Genomic DNA, 22,434 nt, shown 5'->3' with positions numbered 1-22,434 from the left:
ACCTCCTAGGGCGAGTGAGTAGTATATCTGGAGTGCCTGCTAGGAGCTATCAGTCTCATGACTTGACAATACTTTATCTGGTCAGGCTACCTCAGAAATCCTCAAAGGAACTCAGCTGAATGCACATGGAGTCTAGATAGCAGCTAAGTCTGCTTCTCCTTGAAGATGCAGTGAGATGTTTCTGGAACCATGCTGGGATGAAGCTATCCTCACTGATCACTCTCAGACTGTTCTCCCAAATGGGCCAACTGAGCCGGGCGGTGGTGGCACATTCCTTTAATCCCAGCACTCGGGAAGCAGAGCCAGGAGGATTTCTGTGAGTTCAAGGCCAGCCTGGTCTACAGAGTGAGATCTAGGACAGGCACCAAAGCTACACAGAGAAACCTCGTCTCAAAAACCAACCAACCAACCAAACAAACAAACAAACAAACAAAAAAAAATGGTCCAGCTGTTCATAGGGACAAGCACTGCTGACCTGGGCTGTAGAGGACAAGAGCCTCTGAATGTGGCCCCTTCACAGTTGCTGAAGAATGGCATTGAACATGGATGGCCTGCAGATGGTAAGAGGAAACATGGAGTCAGCTGTATTAATGAAGCCCACTACACTGTGTTTTCCCTTAATGAAATGCTGTCGAGTTGAGTGGCCAGACCAAGTTGACAGCTTTACATCAGTCCTTCGGTGTTTAATCCCAAGACCTTCACACTTTTCTTCAAGGTTCACATAGAGAAAACATCACAAAAAGCCCACCCTATGCTAGTATAGTTTCTGTTTTCTGTCATCTTTGGACTCTCTAAGCAGCCAAAATCCTACCAAAACCTTGGTTACAGGGATGGAAATTAGTGATTTGCAGGTTATCACTGTGTGGCAGGGCCAGTGGCAGTCTCCTCTGCCACAGGAAGCAGATAAGTGCCATGCTGCCTACAGAGTAAAGGATCAGCTTTAGAGTAGTGTTAAATAGGGCATACATGGGTTGCTTCTAAAAACACAGACTTCAGCATCATGCATTTCTCTAAGTTTGGTAAGTTATAAGGTTGCTTTGAAGATTAGTCCTTTACTAGGTAGAGAACCTTTACTAATCAGAGGCATCTTATTCAACACAACCAGGATTGATTGTTGGCTGGCAGTAAAAGGGAAATCCTTAAAGTAGAAATGGGCTGAAGAGGCCGGGCGGTGGTGGCGCACGCCTTTAATCCCAGCACTCGGGAGGCAGAGCCAGGCGGATCTCTGTGAGTTCGAGGCCAGCCTGGTCTCCAAAGCGAGTTCCAGGAAAGGCGCAAAGCTACACAGAGAAACCCTGTCTCGAAAAACCAAAAAAAAAAAAAAAAAAAAAAAGAAATGGGCTGAAGAGATGGCTCAGTGGTTGAGAGCACTTGCTGCTCTTGCAGAAAACCTGGGTTCAGTTCTTACCACCCTCATAGGGCAGCTTATAGCTGCCTGTTGACTGTTCAATTCCAGGGACTTTAGTGTCTTCTTCAGGCCTTTACAGGTACATGGTACACATAAACTCACACAAGCACATATACGTACACATAAAGAGTGAATTTCTTAAAAAGTAGAAACATACAATAGACATTCTATTTTATCTTGTGTCTGTTAGTGTGGAGTACAAACAGAGTTCTGGCCTGGCAGATGGGGCACAGGGAACTTGTGCCTACAATGGTAAAGCTGTAGCAGTAACCCTAAATCTCCCTTGGTAGGACTCCACACTAGCTCAAGAGACCTGTTCTCCATATCCAGTGAGTTCTACCTGCTGGACACTTTACTCTGAAGCAAACGTTTTAGATTAGCTGGGTTTGAGGATGGCTATTAATTACCTAAAATAATCTATCTAAACTGTAATTTATACTTTTAAATTATTCTCATGACCAGATGGTCTTTTTTTTTTTTTTTTTTGGTTTTTCGAGACAGGGTTTCTCTTTAGATGGTCTTTTTTTGTTTGGTTTTGGTTTTGGTTTGGGGGGGGGGGGTGAGACAGGATTTCTCTGTGTAGTTTTGGTGCCTGACCTGGATCTCACTCTGTAGAACAGACTGGCTTCGAACTCACAGAGATCCACCTGGCTCTGCCTCCCGAGTGCTGGGATTAAAGGCATGTGCCACCACTGCCCGGCTGTGTATGTGGTCTGTGTATGAGTGTGTGGGTGTGTGCAAATGTGCATTGGGCATGCATGCATGTGGGTGTGTAGAGAGGCCAGAGGTCAACATCTGATGTCTTCCTCAATTGTTCTCTACCTTTTTTCTTTTTTAAGGTTTATGTATTTTTATGTGCTTTGGTGTTTCGCCTGCATGTCTTATCTGTGAAGGTGCCAGATCCCCTGGTATTGGAGCTACAGACAGTTGTGAGCTGCCATGTGAATGCTGGGAATTGAACCCAGGTCCTCTGGAAGAGCAGTCAGCGCTCTTAACTGCTGAGCCATCTCTCCACCACCCTCCACCTAATTTTTTGAAACAGGGTCTCTCACTGAACTTTGGGCTCCCTATTTCAGGTAGGCTGGCTGTGGGAGGCCAGCTCCCACCTTTTGAAGGGTTCTTATGAGAGGGATAAGAAAATATTAGAAAGAGAGACCTATTAGGAGAAGAGAGACAGAAACACAGGATAGCTTCAGGAGGGCCTGGATCACTACCCAATGGCCTTTTCTGTTTAGTCAAAGGGGCTTTTTATAACAATGCCAAGGGGCGGGGCAAAAGACCTCCTTCTTACAAGATCAAAGCACACCGCACAGCCAAGTGTAGACCCTTCCAAACACCTGGTAACCACGCCCATAGTGAGATCATCCCCTTGTGCAGCCCTGCTGGGTAAAGCAAGCCCAGATTCTGGGACCCTGAGTAAGTTCTCACTAGGAAACTTCTGTGGGTCTCCACAGCTGGCTAGTGGTTAGTTGCAGGAATCCTTTGTCTTTGTCTCCCAGAGCTGGGATTACAAAAACTGCTGTGCCTAGCCTTTTGTTGTTGTTCATCAGTGCTGGGGATCTGAACCCGGGTCCTCATGTTTATGTGGCAGGCACTTTACTGACTGAGCCACCTTACCAGCACCTGTGTCTTTTTCTTACCACCAAAATAATAAATGTTTACTGTAGACAGCCAGAATACCATGAAAGTAGGAAGTTTACCATAATGCCATACTCTAAGACTCTAACCATGTTTAATGTTTGTGTGTGTGTGTCTCCAAATTTGTGCATGTTGGGTTGTTTTTTCTTGGGGCGAGATGTGGGGGGGGGGGCATGTTTCTGGTTTGCTTTAAAAAACAAAACAAAAACAAACAAACAAAAAAAAACCAATACTCCTACTTTGTAGCCACCATGGCCTGGTCCTCAGACTGGCCTCAAACTTGTGGCTGATCCTCTGGCCTAAACCTAAGTACTGGGATGGAATTACAGGTACAAGTTACCATGTTTGTTTTATTCGTTTCTTTTTCAAAATAAAAATAGGATGCATTATATATTTACTGTTTTAGTAATTTGCTTTTTACCAATACTTAATAGGACATTTTTCTGTTTCACTGCAGATGGACCTACTTTTTGGTTTGGCTCTGCTGAGGATAGGCAGCTGTATCTATCCTATTATTGAGCTGCACCCCTAGCCCTGTCTAACTTTCTAAGCAGCTTTAATAAGTTACACTTTATATACCACCAAATGCACCCATTTCAAGTTTATGGTCTCCACCTTTTTAACAATTGTACGCCATTGCATGAATGAATTTTACTAGGGTTCTCTAGAGGAACAGAACTTAGAGGTGTGTGTGTATGTATGTATAGAATATATATGTATATACACATAAATGTATGTATACATAAATGTGTGTGTGCATATATGATTAGAATGGCTTACAGGCTGTGGTCCAGCTAGTCCAACAATGGCTGTCTACCAACAGAAGGTCCATGAATCCAGTAGTTGTTCAGTCCACCAGACTGGATGTCTCAGCTGGTCTTCAGTATACACCAGAATCTCTAAGAAGTAGGCTCCAATACCAGTGAAGGAATGGACTTGTCAGTGAGAGCAAGCAGGCAAAGAGCAAGCTTCCTTCTTCCATGTCTTTTATATAGACTGACAGCAGAAAATGTGGCCCAGATTAAAGGTGGATCTTCCCACTTTACATGATTTTTTACATGAAAAAAAAAAAAATTTCTCACAGGCATACACAGCTGCTTGGGTTTTAGTCAATTACAGATGTAGTCAGTTGACAACCAAGAATAGCCATCACAAGTCCACCCATGTCAACTTGACACACAATCATATCTCCTTATATCATGCTTAATTTCAAAATGAAAACAATAACCAGGTCATAATTACACCTAACATGATATAACTATCCCATGTACAATTGCAAATTAATCATGTGCTTAACCAGGTCTTTAATTATGCCTACCATGATATAATTATCCCTCATACAACCATAAACACATTATAAATTTAGAATAGGTGGCAATGTCCCTTGAGGGAAAGTCTTCTAGTATCTCAACTTAAATATGATGACCATTGATATTCTCTTAAGTAATGTTACATTACATGCTATAGAAATTGAGGAAAGGAAACACAGATATCTGTACAAACATTCATAACAAAATATGACAGAAACATTCATGTCAGTTATGATCTTATTTCTACATCTGGTCACATGGCCTTAGCTGGTATTTATACCTACCTTCCTCTACTACCCATTCAGTATTTCCTCCACCTTCAGCAAGAACCTCAGCAGGTCTTGGTTCTTTTCCTGGAGCAGTGACCCATATCTTCATTCCTGAAGGGTCTGTGCCCTTTGTCATCCTGCCTGGATTAGGGTGTTGCAGTTTCCCATTGACTTTAATCACAGGACATGGTAGCACCAAGAGACATCCTAAAGGAGCTCCTGCACTCCAGACATAATCTTTCCTGCCTCCATTGTGGAGTAGCAGTCCAGTTTCCCCATGGTAATCTGGATCAATCACCCCTCCTGACACTGTTATTCCTTTCTTAGCCTGTTGGCTTAAGGGTATCAGAAACCCAAAATGGCCAGGGGGAAGTCTGAGCTTCCAATTCAGTGAGATGTTTGTTGTGGCTTCTAAGAGGAACACTCTCCCTTCTGGAACCAAAACTTCTAGGTCAGCAGAACTTAAGGTCACAGGAAACAAAAATTTTCTTAGTGGGTCACTAGGGTTAATAGTGAGCGGAACTATCCCCTTTTCTACCTCTTGATTCCTGGACCTGTGATTCTGATTTTGGGGAAAAAATGTACCATATATTGGATGCTGAGTCAAAGCATAAACCACCTTCTGGAGAACCCTGCCCCAGCCCTCTAGGTTGCTGCCATCCTAATTGGTACTGTAACTGTGTCTTCAAAAGGCCATTCCTCCGGGCGGTGGTGGCGCACGCCTTTAATCCCAGCACTCGGGAGGCAGAGCCAGGCGGATCTCTGTGAGTTCGAAGCCAGCCTGGTCTACAAAGTGAGTTCCAGGAAAGGCGCAAAACTACAGAGAAACCCTGTCTCGAAAAAACCAAAAAAAAAAAAAAAAAAAAAGGCCATTCCATCTTGTTATCAGGCCAGCTGTTTCATGGTGGTGGAGAACATGGTAAGAGCAGTGGCTTCCAACCAGGACAGTGGTAGCTTTAATCCCAGCAGAGGCAGGTGGGTCTTTGTGAGTTTGAGGCCAGCCTGGTCTACAGAGCAGGTTCTAGGACAGCTAGGGCTACACAAAGAAACCCTGTCTCAGGAAAAAAACAAACAAACAAACAGATAAAACCATGGATTCCATGATCATGGGCCTACTGCTACACTTCTCTGGCTGTGAAGTGAGTTCCTTTGTCAGAAGCAATAATGTATGGAATGCCATGACTGTGGAGAAGTCATTCTGTAAGTCTGTGTATAGTAGTTTTGGCAGAAGCGTTATGTGCAGGAAAGGGAAATCTATAACCAGAATAAGTATCTACTCTAGGGAGGACAAAGTGGTGTCCTTTCCACGAAGGAGTTAATCCAGTGTAGTCAACCTGCCACCAGGAAATTGTACCTTATCTGGGGCTCAGTGTTGGCAGATCTGGCACTCAGCAGCAGCTATAGCCAAGTCAGCCTTGGTGAGTAAATGTTGTTGAGCATGCAGAAACCTCCCTCCCCCTTTTGCCAACATGACCATTTTCTTCATGGGCCACTGGGCAGTGACAGAGGTGGCTGGAGAAAGAGGCAGACTGTCCATAGAACAGGTCATCCTTTCTGCCTGATTACTGAACTGGTCAGCTGAAGTCACCTTCTGGTGAACATTTACATGGGACACAAATATCTTCACATCCTTAACCCATTTGCAGAGTCCTATCCTCATACTTCTTCCCCAGATGTCTTTCTGTAATTCAGCCAACCTTAAAATGAGGGCTTTGGTTTGATTTTCCTCAATGTGAGCTCTGTGTCTGCTGGAGAGAAGATTCTCTTCCAGGGCACATTTAGACTTTTTAATGCATATCTGAAGCTGATCAGTTTTATCACTGAGTTCATTGTTGTCCTTACCATATTCTGAGATGCTAGAAGTTGGTTAATTTTATCATGGAAATAATTCTCTTCCTTTTGTCACTTTATCCAGAGATGTTAGGAGCTACCAACCAGCATCATCATTTTTTAAATTTTTCCACAAATTGTCAAACCATTTATATACAGAGTCATCAAATCCGTTGCCTCTTACAGTTGGTGAATCAGGATAATTAAATGCATTTGTCTCCTTAAGTTTGTAAAATAGTTGACAACACAGGCTTTCAGTACTCTTCAAGCTTCTAGGAGAGGCTGGCACTTTCAGTTACTGGAAAGGCGTCAGTAATTGTAGGTGTTGGCAAATTGGAAAGCCTATTCCAGATACTTAAAAAAAAAATTATCCTTATATTTCTGTTGCTCTAGAACCTCTCCTGGTACCAAAATCTGTATTAATCACGGTTCTCTAGAGGAACAGAACTTAGAGAGAGAGGAGACAGAGAGAGAAGAGGAGAGGAGAGAGAGGGAGGGAGAAAGAGAGAGAAGAAAGGAGGGAGGGAGAGAGAAGAGCAGAGCATTTATTAGAAGGGCTTACAGGCTGTGGCCCAACAATGGCAGCCTACCAACAAGAAGGTCCAAGAATCTAGTAGTTGTTCAGTCCATGAGGCAGATGTCTCATCTGGTCTGCAGTGTCCACCAGAATGCTGAAGAAGTGGGCTCTAATGCCGGTGAAGGGATGGACTTGCTAGTGAGGCAAGAGCAAGCAGGCAGAGAGAGCAAGCTTCCTTCTTCCATGTCCTTTATATGTGGCCCAGATTAAAGGTGGATCTTTCTACCTCAGAGTATCCAGATTAAAAGGGATCTTCCCACCTCAGTGGTATGGATTAGAGATGATTTAATTAAGAAAAAAGTTCCTCACAGGTATGCCCAGCTACTTGGGTTTTAGTTAATTCCAGGTGTAGCCAAGTTGACAACCAAGAATAGCCATCACAAGTGCACCCTTTGTCAACTTGACACACAATCACATCTCCTTATGTCATGCTTTACTCCAAATGAAAACAATAACCAGTAAGTATTTCCAAAGTATCTGTTAACTTTCATGTGATCTGTATGTTGATAGAACACACATGCACAACCTTCATCCATATGAGATATGGTTAACTGGGAGAGAGTCCTTCCAGGACAACCTGTTTCTACTTGGAGTCTCATCAGTATTCAGATTGGAAAATTGAAATATGTACATTGATACTTATTCAGGATTTCAATGGGCAACTGCTTTGAGTTTTGAAAAAGCTGATTCTGTAATCACTCATTTGCTAGAAGTTATGGCCATCATGGGTCTACCTGCACAAATTAAAACTGACAATGCTCCAGCATATGTTTCTGTTAAAATGAAACAGTTTTTTGCTTATTACAATATAAAGCATATTACAGGTATACCACATAATCCTACAGGCCAAACAGTTATAGAAAGATCAAACAACTCTAAAGGATATGCTAAGTAAACAGAAAGGGGTAACAAAAACCCCCAGAAATAGACTGCATAATACTCTATTAACTTTGAATTTTGTCAATGCTAATGAGAAAGGAACAACAGCTGCAGAGAGACATTGGATAACAGAAAAAACTACAGAATTAAATCAGCCTATATACTTTAAAGATGTGCTGACTTCAGAATGGAAACCAATATATGTGTTACGTTGGGGACGAGGTTTTGCTTTTGTTTCTACAGGAGAAGATAAGCTGTGGATACCATCAAAATTGAACAAGAGAGACCTCTTAATTAGAAGAGGTGATAGTTCATCAACTAGCATTACCATCCAATTCAAACTAACCTATACCATTAACACCTGCCTTTTCACTTCACTCCTGTGTGGCTCATTATCATTAGCAGGTAGCACTGCTGCCCCCCTCCCAGGGGAAGCTGTGGCTTCCAGGACTGTGTTCAGAAAAGTAAGTTTATTTACTGGTTTAGCTTTTCTGAAAGGTCACCATTTATTTTAGCCCTTGACTGAGCACGTGTATAAGAGGTCTATTCTGGCTACCTTAGAATCTTACCTGATTCAGAAAAAGTTAAGTCCTTACCAAAACTACTTGTGAGCACTTATGGTTAAAAACCTAGTTGTCTGGTTCTGGCTTCTAAGGCTAGATATCATGATCAAGACCTGTGGACCAATTCCTTGTGCCCTGCACTGAGGGGTAATTGTCCTCTGGCATTCTCGCTGGCAGCTTCCCTGTTTAAGACCAAAGCAATTTTAGTCTCTATAGCTAAATTGTAAGAACCTGTCATGAAAACTCATGGTACTTACTGAAATCAAAATAAATACCCAATCTCAAGAGATGGAGCTTGAGTGACAAACTAAATAAATTCCCTTGTTCAGCAAATGTTACTCAGCTATTTGATGTGAGCCAGGCTCCTCCTAAGTGCCACTGGTGAATGCGGTTGATGTGAACAGAAACCTCTGATCCCACTGAGCTGACATGCTATTGAAAATAAGACAAACGGCCTGGAAAACACATGCGAAGCCAGGCCTACTGGCTTAAACCAGTAATCCCAAGTATTTATGAGGCTGAGATAGGAAGATCATGATTTCAAAGTCTGCCCGGGCTATAAATCGAGTTCTAGGCCAGCTTGAAACTTTGTCTTAATGTCATAAAAATATAAAATAAAAATAAATACAAGGGCTACAGATGTAGTTCAGTGGCAGGGTGCTTGTCTAGCATACATGTGGCCCTGGGTTCAATCTCCAGTACCAGAAGAAACAAGAAAGAAGCAACATGATAATTTCTGAGTACAGTGGATAGGATAAGCAGGAGGTTGATTAACGGGCCTGGTACACACCTGTAGTTGTGCATGTCTACAGAGGCTTCTGAGGAGATGACCTGAGAACCAGTACAGGATAAGGGGAAGCCAGTCACTTGTTGATCGGAGCAGAGTGCTGTGGACAGGAAAGGGGAATGTGGGTGTTTGGCACAAGGGCAGGCCTGTGTGGCTGCAGGGAGTGGAGTCAGGTCAGAAGAATGAAGGAGATCCCTCCCTCCATGTGGGGCCTTGGCTAGAAAAGGAGCTTGCCCTTCCCCTAAATACTCGGGAGAGACATGGGATGGCTTTGTGTTTGCATGTCTATAATTGTAAAGGGATTATTTACTAAAGTAAAATGTACACATCTTAAGTGTGAAATTCGATGAATTTATGAGTCATCGTATTTTAAGTGGAAAAGAGACAGTATAGTTTATTTATATTTTAGAGAAGCCAGTGACAGCTGAATGGTTGAGTGGATGGATAAATGGACAGATGCGTAGATGCAAAGATGGATGGGTGGGTGTATAGGTGGATGATAGATGGTTAGATGAACAAACAATATTCTATCTCATTATAGAACATAGTGTGGCTCTGAGCAGGTTTTTATTATTTATTTTTTGGAAGAGACTGATTGAAGGTGGCATCTGATACTGTCTCCTTGCCATCTCTGCCCCAGAAAAAGGCCAGGTAGGGGCCAAGAGAAATGAGTCTGCCTCCGATTGCTGTGTCAGTTGACTTCAGCTTGGGCCTTGAGGTGCTGGTTGATTGTGGGTAGCAGATGTGGCCTAGATCTTCTACCCTGCCGACAGGCCTAGCCTATTCATCCTTCTCTTTGCTGAGGATGACGTGTTTGTTCCTGTGGTGAGGTTCTCAAGGGTTACTGAAGAGGTCCCTCTTGGAAGGCAGCGTCTGCACCAGTTTTCTAGAACCTGAAATGCTGTTGTTCAGTTGCCCTGTGATTGGTATGTCACTGTCCTGTGGAACAGGAGGTGGCAGTAGCTCATTGACTTACTTCCCAGTGTAATCATGGGAGAAGGTAGGCTGTTCAGAGATTAGGGAGCTACGTGTCATCCTGTTGTAATTACCAACTGGATTTCAGGGGAACCTCACCAATGTGCTGCTTGCAACATATCCACCTGAAACATAAAGTTGAAAGAAAAGAGATTGAAAAGATATTTCATAAAAATGCTACCCAAAAAAGAAAGGAAGGAAGGAAGGAAGGAAGGAAGGAAGGAAGGAAGAAAGAAAGAAAGAAAGAAAGAAAGAAAGAAAGAAAGAAAGAAAGAAAGAAAGAAAGAAAGAAAGAGAATCGGGACTGGCCATTGTGTGCACACTTGTAATCCCAACATTTGGGAGGCTAAGGAGGATCTTGAGTTCAAGACCAGCTTGGGCTCTCCAGCAAGATCTTATCTCAAAAAGGGAAACACATACCTTGAATTTTATACATTTTCTGTATGTGTACATTTTCTAAAAGGTGTATTTTAATTCAAAGTGAATAAGGTTGGAGGAGATAGGAGACCTTTTAGGCAAGTCAGGCCCTGTACATTGTTATACATACTCACTGCAAGTGTGGGCACCGGCTGGTGGAGGAGCAGGAAAGCCTGTTAGAAAACACACTCAGCACAGGAATGCAAATCATGAAGTCCCGGACCAGTTAGATAGTAGACATGAGGAAAGGCTGTGGCCAGAAGATCCATCAGTGCCTGGTCCTTAGCATGGAAGCCTGAGAGAACAGCTTCCCAAGAGTTGAAAAAGAATGAGCCAAAGAAGCATTCAGGCCCTTGAAAGGATAGGGTGAGTAGTGGGGGCAGTTGGAGAGGCCTGGCCTCTGAAACTTGCAGGGAAAGAAGAAAGGAGGGGCCTGGCCTGGAGAGGTCAGGATATAGCCAAGCTCATATCCTTCTGAAGCCCATGTAGGATGCAGCCTATGACTGGGAAGGTGAACCCAGAGAAGAGAGGAAATGCAGAGTGAGAAGTGGGAATGGTAGAGTGAACTTTGATTTCCTGAGCTCGTGTTTTATGCCAGTCCTATGTTCTCTCCTTTAATCTTCATAAGCTGGTAGTTCTTTCTTCTTTTTTTTTTTATTCTTCTCTCATACACTACATCCCAAATACAGCCTCCTCTCCCTCTACTCTTCCCAGCGCCCCACCCCTCCACTGCTCCTCTGTTTCCCTTCAGAAAAGAGCAGGCCTCCCATGGGTATCAGCTGAATGCAGCATACCAAGATGCATTAAGACTAGGCATAGACCCTCCTATCAAGACTTGGCAAGGCGCTGGGCAGTGGTGGCACACGCCTTTAATCCCAGCACTCTGGGAGGCAGAGCCAGGCAGATCTCTGTGAGTTCGAGGCCAGCCTGGGCTACCAAGTGAGTTCCAGGAAAGGTACAAAGCTACACACAGAAACCCTGTCTCGAAAAACCAAAAAAAAAAGACTGGGCAAGGCAACCCAGTAGGAGGAAAAGGGTCCCAAAAGCAGGCAAAAAGTGAGAGACACCCCACTCACACTGTTTAGAGTCCTATAGAAACCCCAAGCTAAGCAACCACAGCATGTCTGCAGAGGACCTAGTGCAGACCCATGCGAGCTGCTTCTGTCTCTGTGAACCCTGCTTAGTTGATTCTGGGGGCCATGTTCTCCTGGTGTCCTCGGCCCCTGTGACTCCTACAGTCCTTCCTTCCCCTATTCTGAGGGGTTCCCTGAGCTCTGCCTAATGTTTGACTGTGGGTCTTTGCATCTGCTCCCATCAACTGCTTAGAGGAAGCCTCTCTGATGATGACTGGGCTAGGTACCAATCTATGAGTACAGCAGAATATCACTAGGAATCGTTTTATTGTTTTTGTGTTTGTTTGCCTGTTGTGTCTGGTTCCTACTCTAAGTCTCTGAGCCATCCAGCTTCGGGTTCCTGGCCCTCCAGGCAGTGTAGGGCATGGGCTCCCTCTCCTGGCTTGGGCCTCAAGTTAGACTAGTCATTGGCCACTCCCATACCCTCTCAGCCACCATTGCCTCAACACATCTTGCACGTAGGACAGATGTAGGTCGAAGGTTTTGTGACTGGGTTGGTGTCCCAGTCCCACCACTGGAAGTTGCCTGGTTACAGAGATGCCAGTTTAGGCTCTGTATCCTCCATTACTAGGACTCCTCGATATGGTCACCCCCATAGGTTCCAGGAAGTTTGTACTGTTCCCTAAAAGCCCCCCCTATTCCAGTCATCTCTCTCCCTGTACTCTGGCCCTCCATCCCTTCCTCCCCCTGAGGTGGTATTCCCAAAGCTGGTAACTCTTAAGGGCACTCCCTCCCTCCTTCCTTCCTTCTTTCTACTTTCCATCTGTCTCTCCCTCTCTTTTTCTGTGTGTGTGTGTGTGTGTGTGTGTGTGAACTAATTTGCAAGTTAGAGGCAGAGACAGAATCCAAACCCACCTCTATGGTCTATGAAGCCCAGACTCTTGACTTTCAGAGGCTTGGGACCCTGTGACTGACTGTCTGTCTTCAGGGCATGTGTACACAAAAGGCCAAGAGCCTGCTTAGGACCTCTCCATGGCCTTGAGGCAGTTTGGAGCCCTGTGTGAGAGAAAAGGCTTCACTGAGTGCTGCTGGCCTCCACGGCCAGCCAGTGTCTAGCTTGCCGGCTTTTCCACCTCCCTTTGCTCTGGAAGGGCTCTTCAAGCTCTGGGAGCCTTTGCTTCCAGCTCTGGGGAGCTTAACCCACCCTGAAGACATTGCCTGCTTACTCTGCCCTGAGCCTTGCTCCAGGGGATATGTCGTGGATGGGTGGGTGGGTGGGTGACTTCTTGTGAACCTTGTTTTCAGTGGCAACTCCTGGCTTTCTTTTTACCAGCAGAGACTTGTCTTCCCAGGGTTCTTTGTCCCTGCATTACAACCTTCAGATGAAATGCAGGATACCACGGGACAAGTTTGAATTCCTGCCACCAGAGGCCCCCCACCATTCTTTCTCTCGTGTCCATCGCTAACTCTGTTAGCTAGCTCAAGGGTTAAAAGGCAGCTGGAGTCTTCTTTCTTCTCCTCAGCCTCCTGTGGCAGCTTGTAAGGCAGCTGTCCTTTGACCCAGCCTGTCTGATGGGTCTCCCTGCTCCCACATCCCCCCCTTTAGGCTGCTGTTACCACAGCAGCAGAATAAAGGTTCAGCCTAGTGTCCATCCATCAGCCCAGGGAAAGAAGAGAAGCACTTGTTCTGGCTTCCGGGTGAAAGCTGTTTGACTCGCCGGTATCTGCCTCATTCCGATGACCTAGAACCCTCGCAAACAAATCCCACCCTGCTTCCCGGATTCTTTGCCCTGCTGCAGAGTTCATCTCCACACAACTGAGGTATTCTGTGTTTCAGCCAGCCCTCCCATGTAAAGAAGGCAAGGATTTTGTCTGTCTCATTTCCTCCTGAATGGGACATGTTACATAAAAGCACATGTGTGTATGTATGTATTTATATGTATTAATTTACTAATATAATTTGTAAGTGTTTCCATATTGTTACTAATTTTGTCTAGATCTACCATTTTTTAGCAGTGTCTAGGATTAGTGTGTGTATGTGTGTGTGTGTGTGTGTGTGTGTGTGTGTGTGTGTGTGTGTGTGTGGTGTCCCATTATGTATACTTAGCCCTGTTAATATTTATTGACAGTCTGTCCAGGGTTTTTTTTTTTTTTTTTTTTTTTGGTTTTTTCGAGACAGGGTTTCTCTGTGTAGCTTTGCGCCTTTCCTGGAACTCGCTTTGGAGACCAGGCTGGCCTCGAACTCACAAAGATCCGCCTGCCTCTGCCTCCCGAGTGCTGGGATTAAAGGCGTGCGCCACCACCGCCCGGCCTGTCCAGGGTTTTTATTGTGACAGTATTACAGCAACATCCCTATGCATCTTGGTACATCAGCATTAATGCTTGTAGAGTGCATACATAGCACTTGAAGGAATGTAATGTAAAAGTACAGGGGTGGTTAATACTTCCATAGACTTACCAAGTTGAACTCTGGTAATATTAGCTCATGCTTCTGGAGTATGTTTTCTCTCCAGCTTTTTAAACAGGAGACATTAGGCCATTTGAAAAGTCTAAATTATAAAATAAATAAATAAGCAACCACATTCCATCAGTTATGGGATGTGCTTTTGTACAATGGGGGGGGTCCTAAATTGTATTACAGTGAATGTTCAAATGCCCCTTACCTTGTTCTTCAGTTACTATCTTTCTATATGAATGAGTTTGCTCTGCCTGGGTACACAGACTGGGTAGTTTAAATGATAGACATTTATTTTCTTTTAGTTCTGGGAAAGTTAGGTCCAAGATGAAAAGGTTAGTCAGCAGGTTTTATTTCTTCTAAGGTATCTCTCCCTGGGGCTTGTGGATAGCTACTCCCACCCCCCCCCCCACACACACAGGGTTTCTCTGTGTAGTCTGATCTGAGTTGTGTCGCTCAGGCTGGCCTTAAACTCAGATCTGCCTGCCTCCGCCTCCCGAATGCTGTTCTTTTTTTTTGTTTTTGTTTTTTTATTTTTTATTGAAAATAGTTCCCTTCCCTCCAGTCCTCTCACCTTCCCTCTCTCCAAATCCACTCCCCTTCTGTTTCCTCTCCAGAAAAGAGCAGGCCTCCGAGAGATGACAGCCAAACAGGACAAAGTAAGATACCACAAGACAAGGCAAAAGCCTCCCATGGAGGCTGGACAAGGCAACCCAATAGGAAGAAGAGAGTCCCAAGAGCAGGCGAAAGAGTCCGAGATGTACCCATTCCCCTGTAGGATTAGGAGTCCCACAGAAGCAGCAAGCTATAAGCCATAACATGTATGCAGATGACCTGGTGCAAACCCATGCTTGCTACTTGAGTCTGTGTGAGCCCATGTGAGCCCTGCTTAGTAGATGCAGTGGGCCGTGTTCTCCTGGTGTCCTCCATCCCCTCTGACTCCTACAATCTTTCTGCCTCCTCTTCCACAGGGTTCCCCAATCTCTAAGCGGAGGGACCCAATGGGGACCTCTAATTTAGACTCTTCTCTCCTCATACTGTCTGGCTGTGGGTCTCTGCATCACTCCCATCTGCTGCTGGAGGCAGCCTCTATGACAATGACTGAACAGGGCACTGATCTGAGTATAGTAGAACATCATTAAGAATCTTCTCATTGATTTTATTTTATTTATTTATTTATTTATTTTTTGGCCAGTCATATTTGGTTCTACTCTAGGTCTCTAGGCTATCCAGTCTCTAGTTTCTAGCCATCCAGGCAGTGTAGGGCATGGGCTCCCTCCCATTGCATAGGCCTCAATTTATACCAGACATTGGTAGGCCACTCCCACAAGTTCTATGCCACCCTTGCCCCAGAACATCTTGTAGGCCATACAGATTGTAGGTCAAGGATTCTGTGGCTGGGTTGGTATCTAGGTTTCTTTTTCCATAGCCTGCAGAATACCTTCCTAAGGCAAAGAGACTAGAACGTAAGGGAGAAGGCTCCAGGCACCAGCTCTACCTCTCTACATTCAACGAGCTGTGTGGATGTTGTCCTCAGCAGTGGAGCCCCACTGTCAGGTTTCGGAGAGCGACCCTCTGCCCTTGCATCAGCCTGGGTTCTTTAGGGATCTCCATGGGACCCCCTCAGTCACAACTCAACCAAATGCCATCCAGTCCCACCACTGGGAGCCTTGCCTAGCTATAAAAGATGGCCAGTTCAGACTCTGTCCTCCATTACTAGGAGCCCTCATTAGGGTCATCCTCATAGATTCCAGCAAGTTTCCATTTCACTAAGTTTCCACAGCACCCCCCAAAAGCCCTCCCCCATTCCAGCTGTCTCTCGCTGCACTTTCTCCCTCCATCCCCCACCCCCACGACCTGATCCGCTGCTCCAGTCCCCACCCGCCCCCAGTCCACTCAAAATCTCTTCTGTTTACCCTTCCCAGGGAGATTCATGCTTCCCCTCTAAAGCCCTCCTCTTTACCTAACCTCTCTGGGTCTGTGGATTGTAGCTTGGTTATCATTTACTTAATGGCCAATATCTGCTTATAAGTGAATACATACCATATGTATCTTTCTGGATCTGGTTTACCTCATTGAGGTGAGGATTTTTCAAGTTTCATCCATTTGCCTTCAAATTTCATGATGTTAATTTTTTAACAGCTGAGTAATAACTCCATCGTGTAAATGTACATTTTCTTTATCCATTCTTGTGTTGAGGGATGTCAAAGTTTTTTTCAGTTTCTGACTATTATGAATAAAGCCACAATGAACATGGTTGAGCAAGTGTCCCTGTGGTAGGATGGAGCATTCTTGAGGTAGATGATTCCCAGCTTTCTGAGGAACTGGTGGATGGCTACTTTTTACCATGTCCTCAAATGGTCTTTTCTTGGTGTACTCATTCATACATCTGTCCATTCATGTATCCTGGGTTCCTCTTTTTTTTTTTTTTTTGTTTTGGTTTTTGTTTTGGTTTTGGTTTTGGTTTTTGGTTTTTGGAGACAGGGTTTCTCCATGTAATTTTGGTGCTTGTCCTGGATCTCGCTCTGTAGACCAGGCTGGCCTCAAACTCACAGAGATCCACCTGGCTCTGCCTCCCAAGTGCTGGGATTAAAGGTGTGAATCACCGCTACCCAGCAGGTTCCTCTTTTTGTAAGAGCACCAATCATACTGGGTTAGGACCCACCCACAGAACCTCATTTTATGTTAATTGCTTCTTCAAAAGCACTATCTCCAAATATGATTCCAATAAGGATTCATCTCATAGTACCACAATTGTTTCCCTTTATCCATGCATCACATTAATATAGTAGTAACAATAGATTTATTAGATAGTTACTTATAATGCGTTTTAACTATACCATTTTATATAATCTATTTAACGTATATACTATATATATAATTATAATCTATTTAACATATATAATGTATAATTTTTTTCCATAAGCCATTAGGAGGAAAATTATAGCCACTCTATTACCTAAGGGTATATCCTGTAGGAATCAGAACATTCTCCTTTTGGAATATTTGATGTCCTCTATAATGGTGAGGAGAGAGCTGGGTATGGTGGCACACACCTTTAACCTCAGCACTGAGGAGGCAAAAGCAGGTGGATCTCTGAGTTTGAGTCCAGCCTAGCCTGGTCTACAGAGCAAGATCCAAGACAGCCAGAGCTACACACAGAAATGCTGTCTTGAAAAATGAAAAAATTAAATAAAATAATAATGATAATGGTGAGGATAGAACTGATCTGGCCCCAGCTGCAAGTTTCTAGACTATTCTCTGTGAATCCCTACCCCTCAGTGAGACTTGGCCTGCTTCTAGGAAAAGAACTTGCTTTTAAGAGCCATCCAGGCCAGCAGAGCCTCTTGGCTTCCACTTGAGGTTCTTTTGGCACGGTTGAGGTTTTGAGTCTATGGTATGTCAAGGATGCAGCAGGCTTCCTCACAGTTCCACCAGCTTTTCAGTCTCTATATCAACATGACTCGAAACACCAGGCTTGTTATTTCAGTCTTTGTATAGGCAGCCTTGCCCTGCCAAATGTGGACTGGCTGTATTTATTCAGAGAGCAGAGTTTATTGACTTGTGTTCTGTTTGCTCTCTTACACCCTCCTGCTGTTCCTCTGGCAGCTTGGGATTTCTCCAGAAGTTGGTTCTCTCCCGCTACCCGTTGTGATTGGGGATTTTTCATGGCTTGAGTCAATCTGGTTCTTTCTTAGCACTTTGGTATGGGTAAATATCACACAAGCAGCACTTCCAGTGGTTGTTTTAGTTGTGGAATGTTGCCAAGCACCTCAGGGGTGCCTGTAGTAGTGAAACCTTATTTCCTCTGTTCTAGACAGTGTGCCCGGACAACTTGGGCACAGGTGTGAACCTGGTGAGTCCTTTGCCAGCCAAGGTTGATCAGGTTGTTGCTGCCTCTTCCTTAGAGCTGTGAGCACAGCCAGCATCCTTACTCAGGGCCTCCATCCAGGAAGTCCACATCTGCACAGTTCTCGGGGCTGCTTTTCTAAGCCGACTCTGCCTAGACTCCCCTGGCTCTTCCTTTCCTACAGGATTCACTCCAGACCCCCTGACCCAGCACTCAGGACTACCCCCACCCCCAATTTGGTCCATGTTCAATGTGTTACCCTCTCACCTGCTGTTTCTCCAGCAGGCTTTCTTGTTATCTAGTATGGTAAGACAAATGAAATTATTCTAAACGCCATGCTCTGTTGCTGTACCTGTGAGCCCTGAAGCAGGGTCTGCTCAGTGTTTGCTCTCCTCTCTGGTCTTTCGCAAGCTCTTACTCAGCCCTGAGGACTTGGCTTGATTGTTTCCGTTAGGGAAGCGTGCCCTAACTACTGCTTCCAGCCTCAGATCTGTCTCTTTTCTAGCACTTTCCATCCCATATGGTTACATAGCTCTCCCCTGTTTCCTAGACAGCTAACTTTACATATGTATCCCCACTGTCTGGCTTGGAGTAGACAGTAAACTTCAGGGTAAGTGGGTGGATTGTCCTCAGACAGAACATATGCTAAGGTCAGAAGCAACTACATTATCCTTTGTTGTTTCTAGTGAATTTGGAAAAATGCAGGTTTACACACACTGTGAGAAGTCCTGCTTTAGTAAGTATCTAGTTCTGGAGAGTCCATGCTAACAGACAGCAGTACAGGCTCTCTGTAACCTTCACTGAGCAGCATACATTGTCCCGTGCTTACAGACAAAGTATTTTAACTTAGCAATGTAAATAACAAGTGGACTGATAACCCGACTTGTGTTTGTGCTTTGCTTTGCTGTTGGTTTGAGAAACTACTGATGTCTGTCTGTTCTTCCAGTTAAACGCTTCAGAGAACCAAAGCATGAAAGAAGACCATGGAGGATATGGTATGTACCAAAGTGCTAACTCACCGTAGAAAGCTTTTTGCTGGGTTGGGGCTTTGGTTTGGGGGCTGACAGCAGTGTATTGGGATAGCTAGGGCATGGAATAGGAGAAATTACATATCATAGAAAGTATGTAGAATTCCTCAACCGAGTTCATTATTAGGCATGCTGTATAATATGAAAACAGACTTGGGTTTTTGTTTTTTGGTTGTTTTTTTTTTTTCCATATAATTATTGACCCCTCCTTTTATTTATAATGTTGCTTTCAGTACTGGGAGATGGAAGACAATACAAATGAGGCCGCCTCTGCTGTGGGTTTCTTCATCTTGACTTGTTGTGAGATTGTGTTTACATTCTTGACTTCTACAGTCTACATGTGTAAACAAATACAAATTTATTTGGAGATTAGTCATGCATATATCAGGGATCCTTAGAACACCCCCCTTCCAGATGTGACTCAAAACTCAAAGAAACAGTATTTCCGTTTCCAGGTTTATTGTGAAGGACATAGATAAATGGCTAAACGGAGAGGTTCAGTGTACTGGGGTGCTCCTGAGCACAGTTCTGTGACTACGGCTTTAGCATGCACCATCCTGTGTACCAGTTCACTTGCTCACTGGTTCCAAAACATCCAGGCCCCATGTTTTACAATCACTAGGCTTGCCTGACTGTTAACTTGGTCTACAGCCCTTCTTCTCTCCCTGGAGTATGGTGGGTCTTGGTTTAGTCACGGCTTAGTCCTTCGGTGGCCTTCCCCATCCTAAAGCCCTCTAGGAACTAGTCACTTTTTTAGAACAAAAGATGTTCCTGTCACCCAGGACAGTCCAAAGGACTGGGAGTTCTGTGAGGGGACCCGGGGCCAAAACCCAAGTATTAGGACAAAAGATCCCTCCCACCTCTGGCACTCGGGAAGTTACAGGGGGCTCGGGACTCTGGGTCGGGTGGAGATGGAATGTTTCGTTTAGATCCGTGAATATCAAGCATACTCATTTTGTGTAGATGACCCTGCAGTAGCAGTTGTGTGTTCAGTATGTGGCGGTAAAGCTTCAGAAATAGATTCCAAGGACAGAACTCCCACACAGTAAGTCATCTGGAAGGAAACAGGAAGGCTTCGGGGAACAGTGTGGGCCACACTGAGCTTACTCCTGCCCTAAGGAAACTTCCACTCCCCTTCGGAAGAAACCTCGTCGTCATGTCAATAAAGCGCTTATAAGTTGTCACACATGTACTTGCTGGTTCTTAAAGTCATTCCTCCCACGTGTTGAGAATTCTTCTTTGTGCTCACTCGGTCACCGATTCTCCCAAATCTGGTCGTTTAGTCCTGCTCTCACAGTTAGTGAGGAACACCTCGAAGACCTAGATCTGAGCCCTCCACATCTTACACACATTATCTTTTGATGTCTCCTCCTTCACACCCGTTATCTTTTGATGGGTTTAGGGATGGTTTTGAGGCTTGGTCTGGGTGAGCTGTCTGGTCTGCGTTCTCTGAAGTGGTTGCTGCTGTCCTGTCAGGTCGGTAACGCTGGTTCTGTTTTACGCAGGTTTTTAGATACTTCCAAACAAGCCATAGGGATGCTGTTCATCCACTTTGCCAATGTGTACCTAGCAGATCTCACTGAAGAGGACCCTTGTTCACTGTGAGTCTTGTACTTGAATTTGACCTCAATTGAAAATATGGACTGGCCTTCCCTTCCCTTCCAGTGCAGCCACCTCGCTTGGGGGAGGCACCCATCCCTTCCCCTCTGGGCTCCTCTCTCGTTTCATCCTGTGCGTGCCTTCATGGCTCTATATACTCAGCTTTGGGTTGGCTCTCTGGGCTTTGACAGTCACCTTGTGTGTTGGCTTTCTGCTCATCGGTCCAAGTTCAGTCCTTTGTCTTTGGTGCCCTTGTAGTCCCATGTTTCCAGCACCCCACCCCCTCCGCCAAGCAGGACAGGATAACACTGCGAGAGCAGCTCTGTGCCAATTACAGAGCGCATAGGCTTTTCCATGTGATGTGAGATGCTCACAGGCAGTTCTTGTGGAGCATCCACTGTTCCAGCTGTCAGTGTGGACTGCTTTCTACGTGATAGCCAGAGCAGTGTGTCTGAAACCTTCACCATGCCCTGGGATGCTGTACTTCTTTCTGGGAGGAGGAGTGGTCATCCCCCTAGCAGACAGAGTGGTAGAGGATTTACCCCAGTCCCAACTCTTACTTCCTATCACCAACTTCAAGTTAGAGGCACAAAAATGTTACAGTACTTAAAGTTCACAGTGCAGAAGTGGTGGAGCTAGACTTAGTCTGTGTCCAAGGCCCCACGATGCTCTGACGCCTGAATGGATCCCCTGTGTTGAGTACTGGGTGTAAAACTTGGTCTTGGTTTCCAAGGACAGCACAAGGTAGGCTCAGGAAGTATTTGGCAGGTATATAAATGAGTTCAAGACTGGATATACCCATTGTCCTTGGTATTTCTCAGGCTTTATCTCAGCTGTGAATAGCATTCTTCACCAATGAGATGTAGCCTCCTGCCAGAACAGAAGTTGCTTTGGAAGTTGTGACTGTTCTTTCTGACTCTGGTCTGAGAGTGACCTCTTGTGTCTTTAAGGGGGAAGAGCAAGCTGCCTGCCTGCCTCTCAGTGCTTGTGTTTTGGGTTCTGGGGACCAGGCATGGTATGCTGCCCCCATATTGGAGTGTTGTGCACATCACAAAGCCCAGACTGGGGCAGAGGTCAGCTGGTCTGCATACAGTGTCTCAGGTCCTAGCCGCTTGGAAGCTCCTTGAAGCTGACTCTTGCATTCTCCTCGAGCTTATCTATAGGGAGTTCAGAACCTGCCTCAGTGGCCTCATTCTCTACTTAGTCTGCCCTAGGTAGCTGGGGCCTGTGTCCAGCTGTGCTGTTAGATCTGGATATAGGGCCCTTGAGGGAGGGCAGGTAAACAAGGTACTTTACCTTGGTGAGAAAAGTTTTGTGTCAGGAAAATGGAAACAAACCTTATAGGGATATGTGGTCACTATGGGCATACCTCCCCCCACCCCTTCCTCCAATCCTCTGGCCTTTTCTTGGGGCAGCAGAACTCTCACTGAAGTTAAAAGTCAATTCTGGGAGTGTAGCTGTAGTAGAGCATTTGCCTAGCATATATAGGGTGCTGGGTTCCATCACCAGCACCACTACAAGAAAGTAAAAGTACTGTTTGCACACACAGTTACTGATAGGGGTGACTATGTGGCCACGTGGCCATGTGGCCGTGTCTGCTTTGTCTAAGAAGTCTCAGAAACCATTTTCTTTGAATGCCATGGGAAAGTGGCGCAGCTCTATGACCTCATGTGGCCTGAACCATCAGGGAACAAGCAGAAGCATTGAATGGATTTGTTGTTCAATTGGGTTTGTTTTCCTGTCAGTTTCCTTAGCCACTTCCAGGTACGCTGTCTT

The 22,434-nt window shown here is 45.0% G+C and overlaps 1 protein-coding gene across 4 annotated transcripts in view; it reads left to right on the top strand.

The window, feature by feature from the left end:
- Stimate (STIM activating enhancer) overlaps positions 1 to 22,434 on the top strand; it is a 57,487-nt gene that overhangs the window by 22,856 nt on the left and 12,197 nt on the right. For 2 of the 4 annotated variants that reach the window (XM_052733735.1, XM_052733733.1), the window contains exons 2-4: positions 18,978 to 19,026; positions 19,293 to 19,334; positions 20,565 to 20,660. In XM_052733735.1, the coding sequence (XP_052589695.1) occupies positions 18,978 to 19,026; positions 19,293 to 19,334; positions 20,565 to 20,660 (187 nt within the window). The remainder of the gene's footprint in view (positions 1 to 18,977; positions 19,027 to 19,292; positions 19,335 to 20,564; positions 20,661 to 22,434) is intronic. The other 2 variants (XM_052733734.1, XM_052733736.1) reach the window with 2 other exon arrangements.

Source organism: Peromyscus californicus, unplaced genomic scaffold, assembly GCF_007827085.1.
Source record: "Peromyscus californicus insignis strain IS unplaced genomic scaffold, ASM782708v3 Scaffold_12__1_contigs__length_115047231, whole genome shotgun sequence".
In the NCBI taxonomy this organism is placed as follows: domain Eukaryota; kingdom Metazoa; phylum Chordata; class Mammalia; order Rodentia; family Cricetidae; genus Peromyscus; species Peromyscus californicus.
This window is presented reverse-complemented; position numbering and strand designations above follow the sequence as displayed.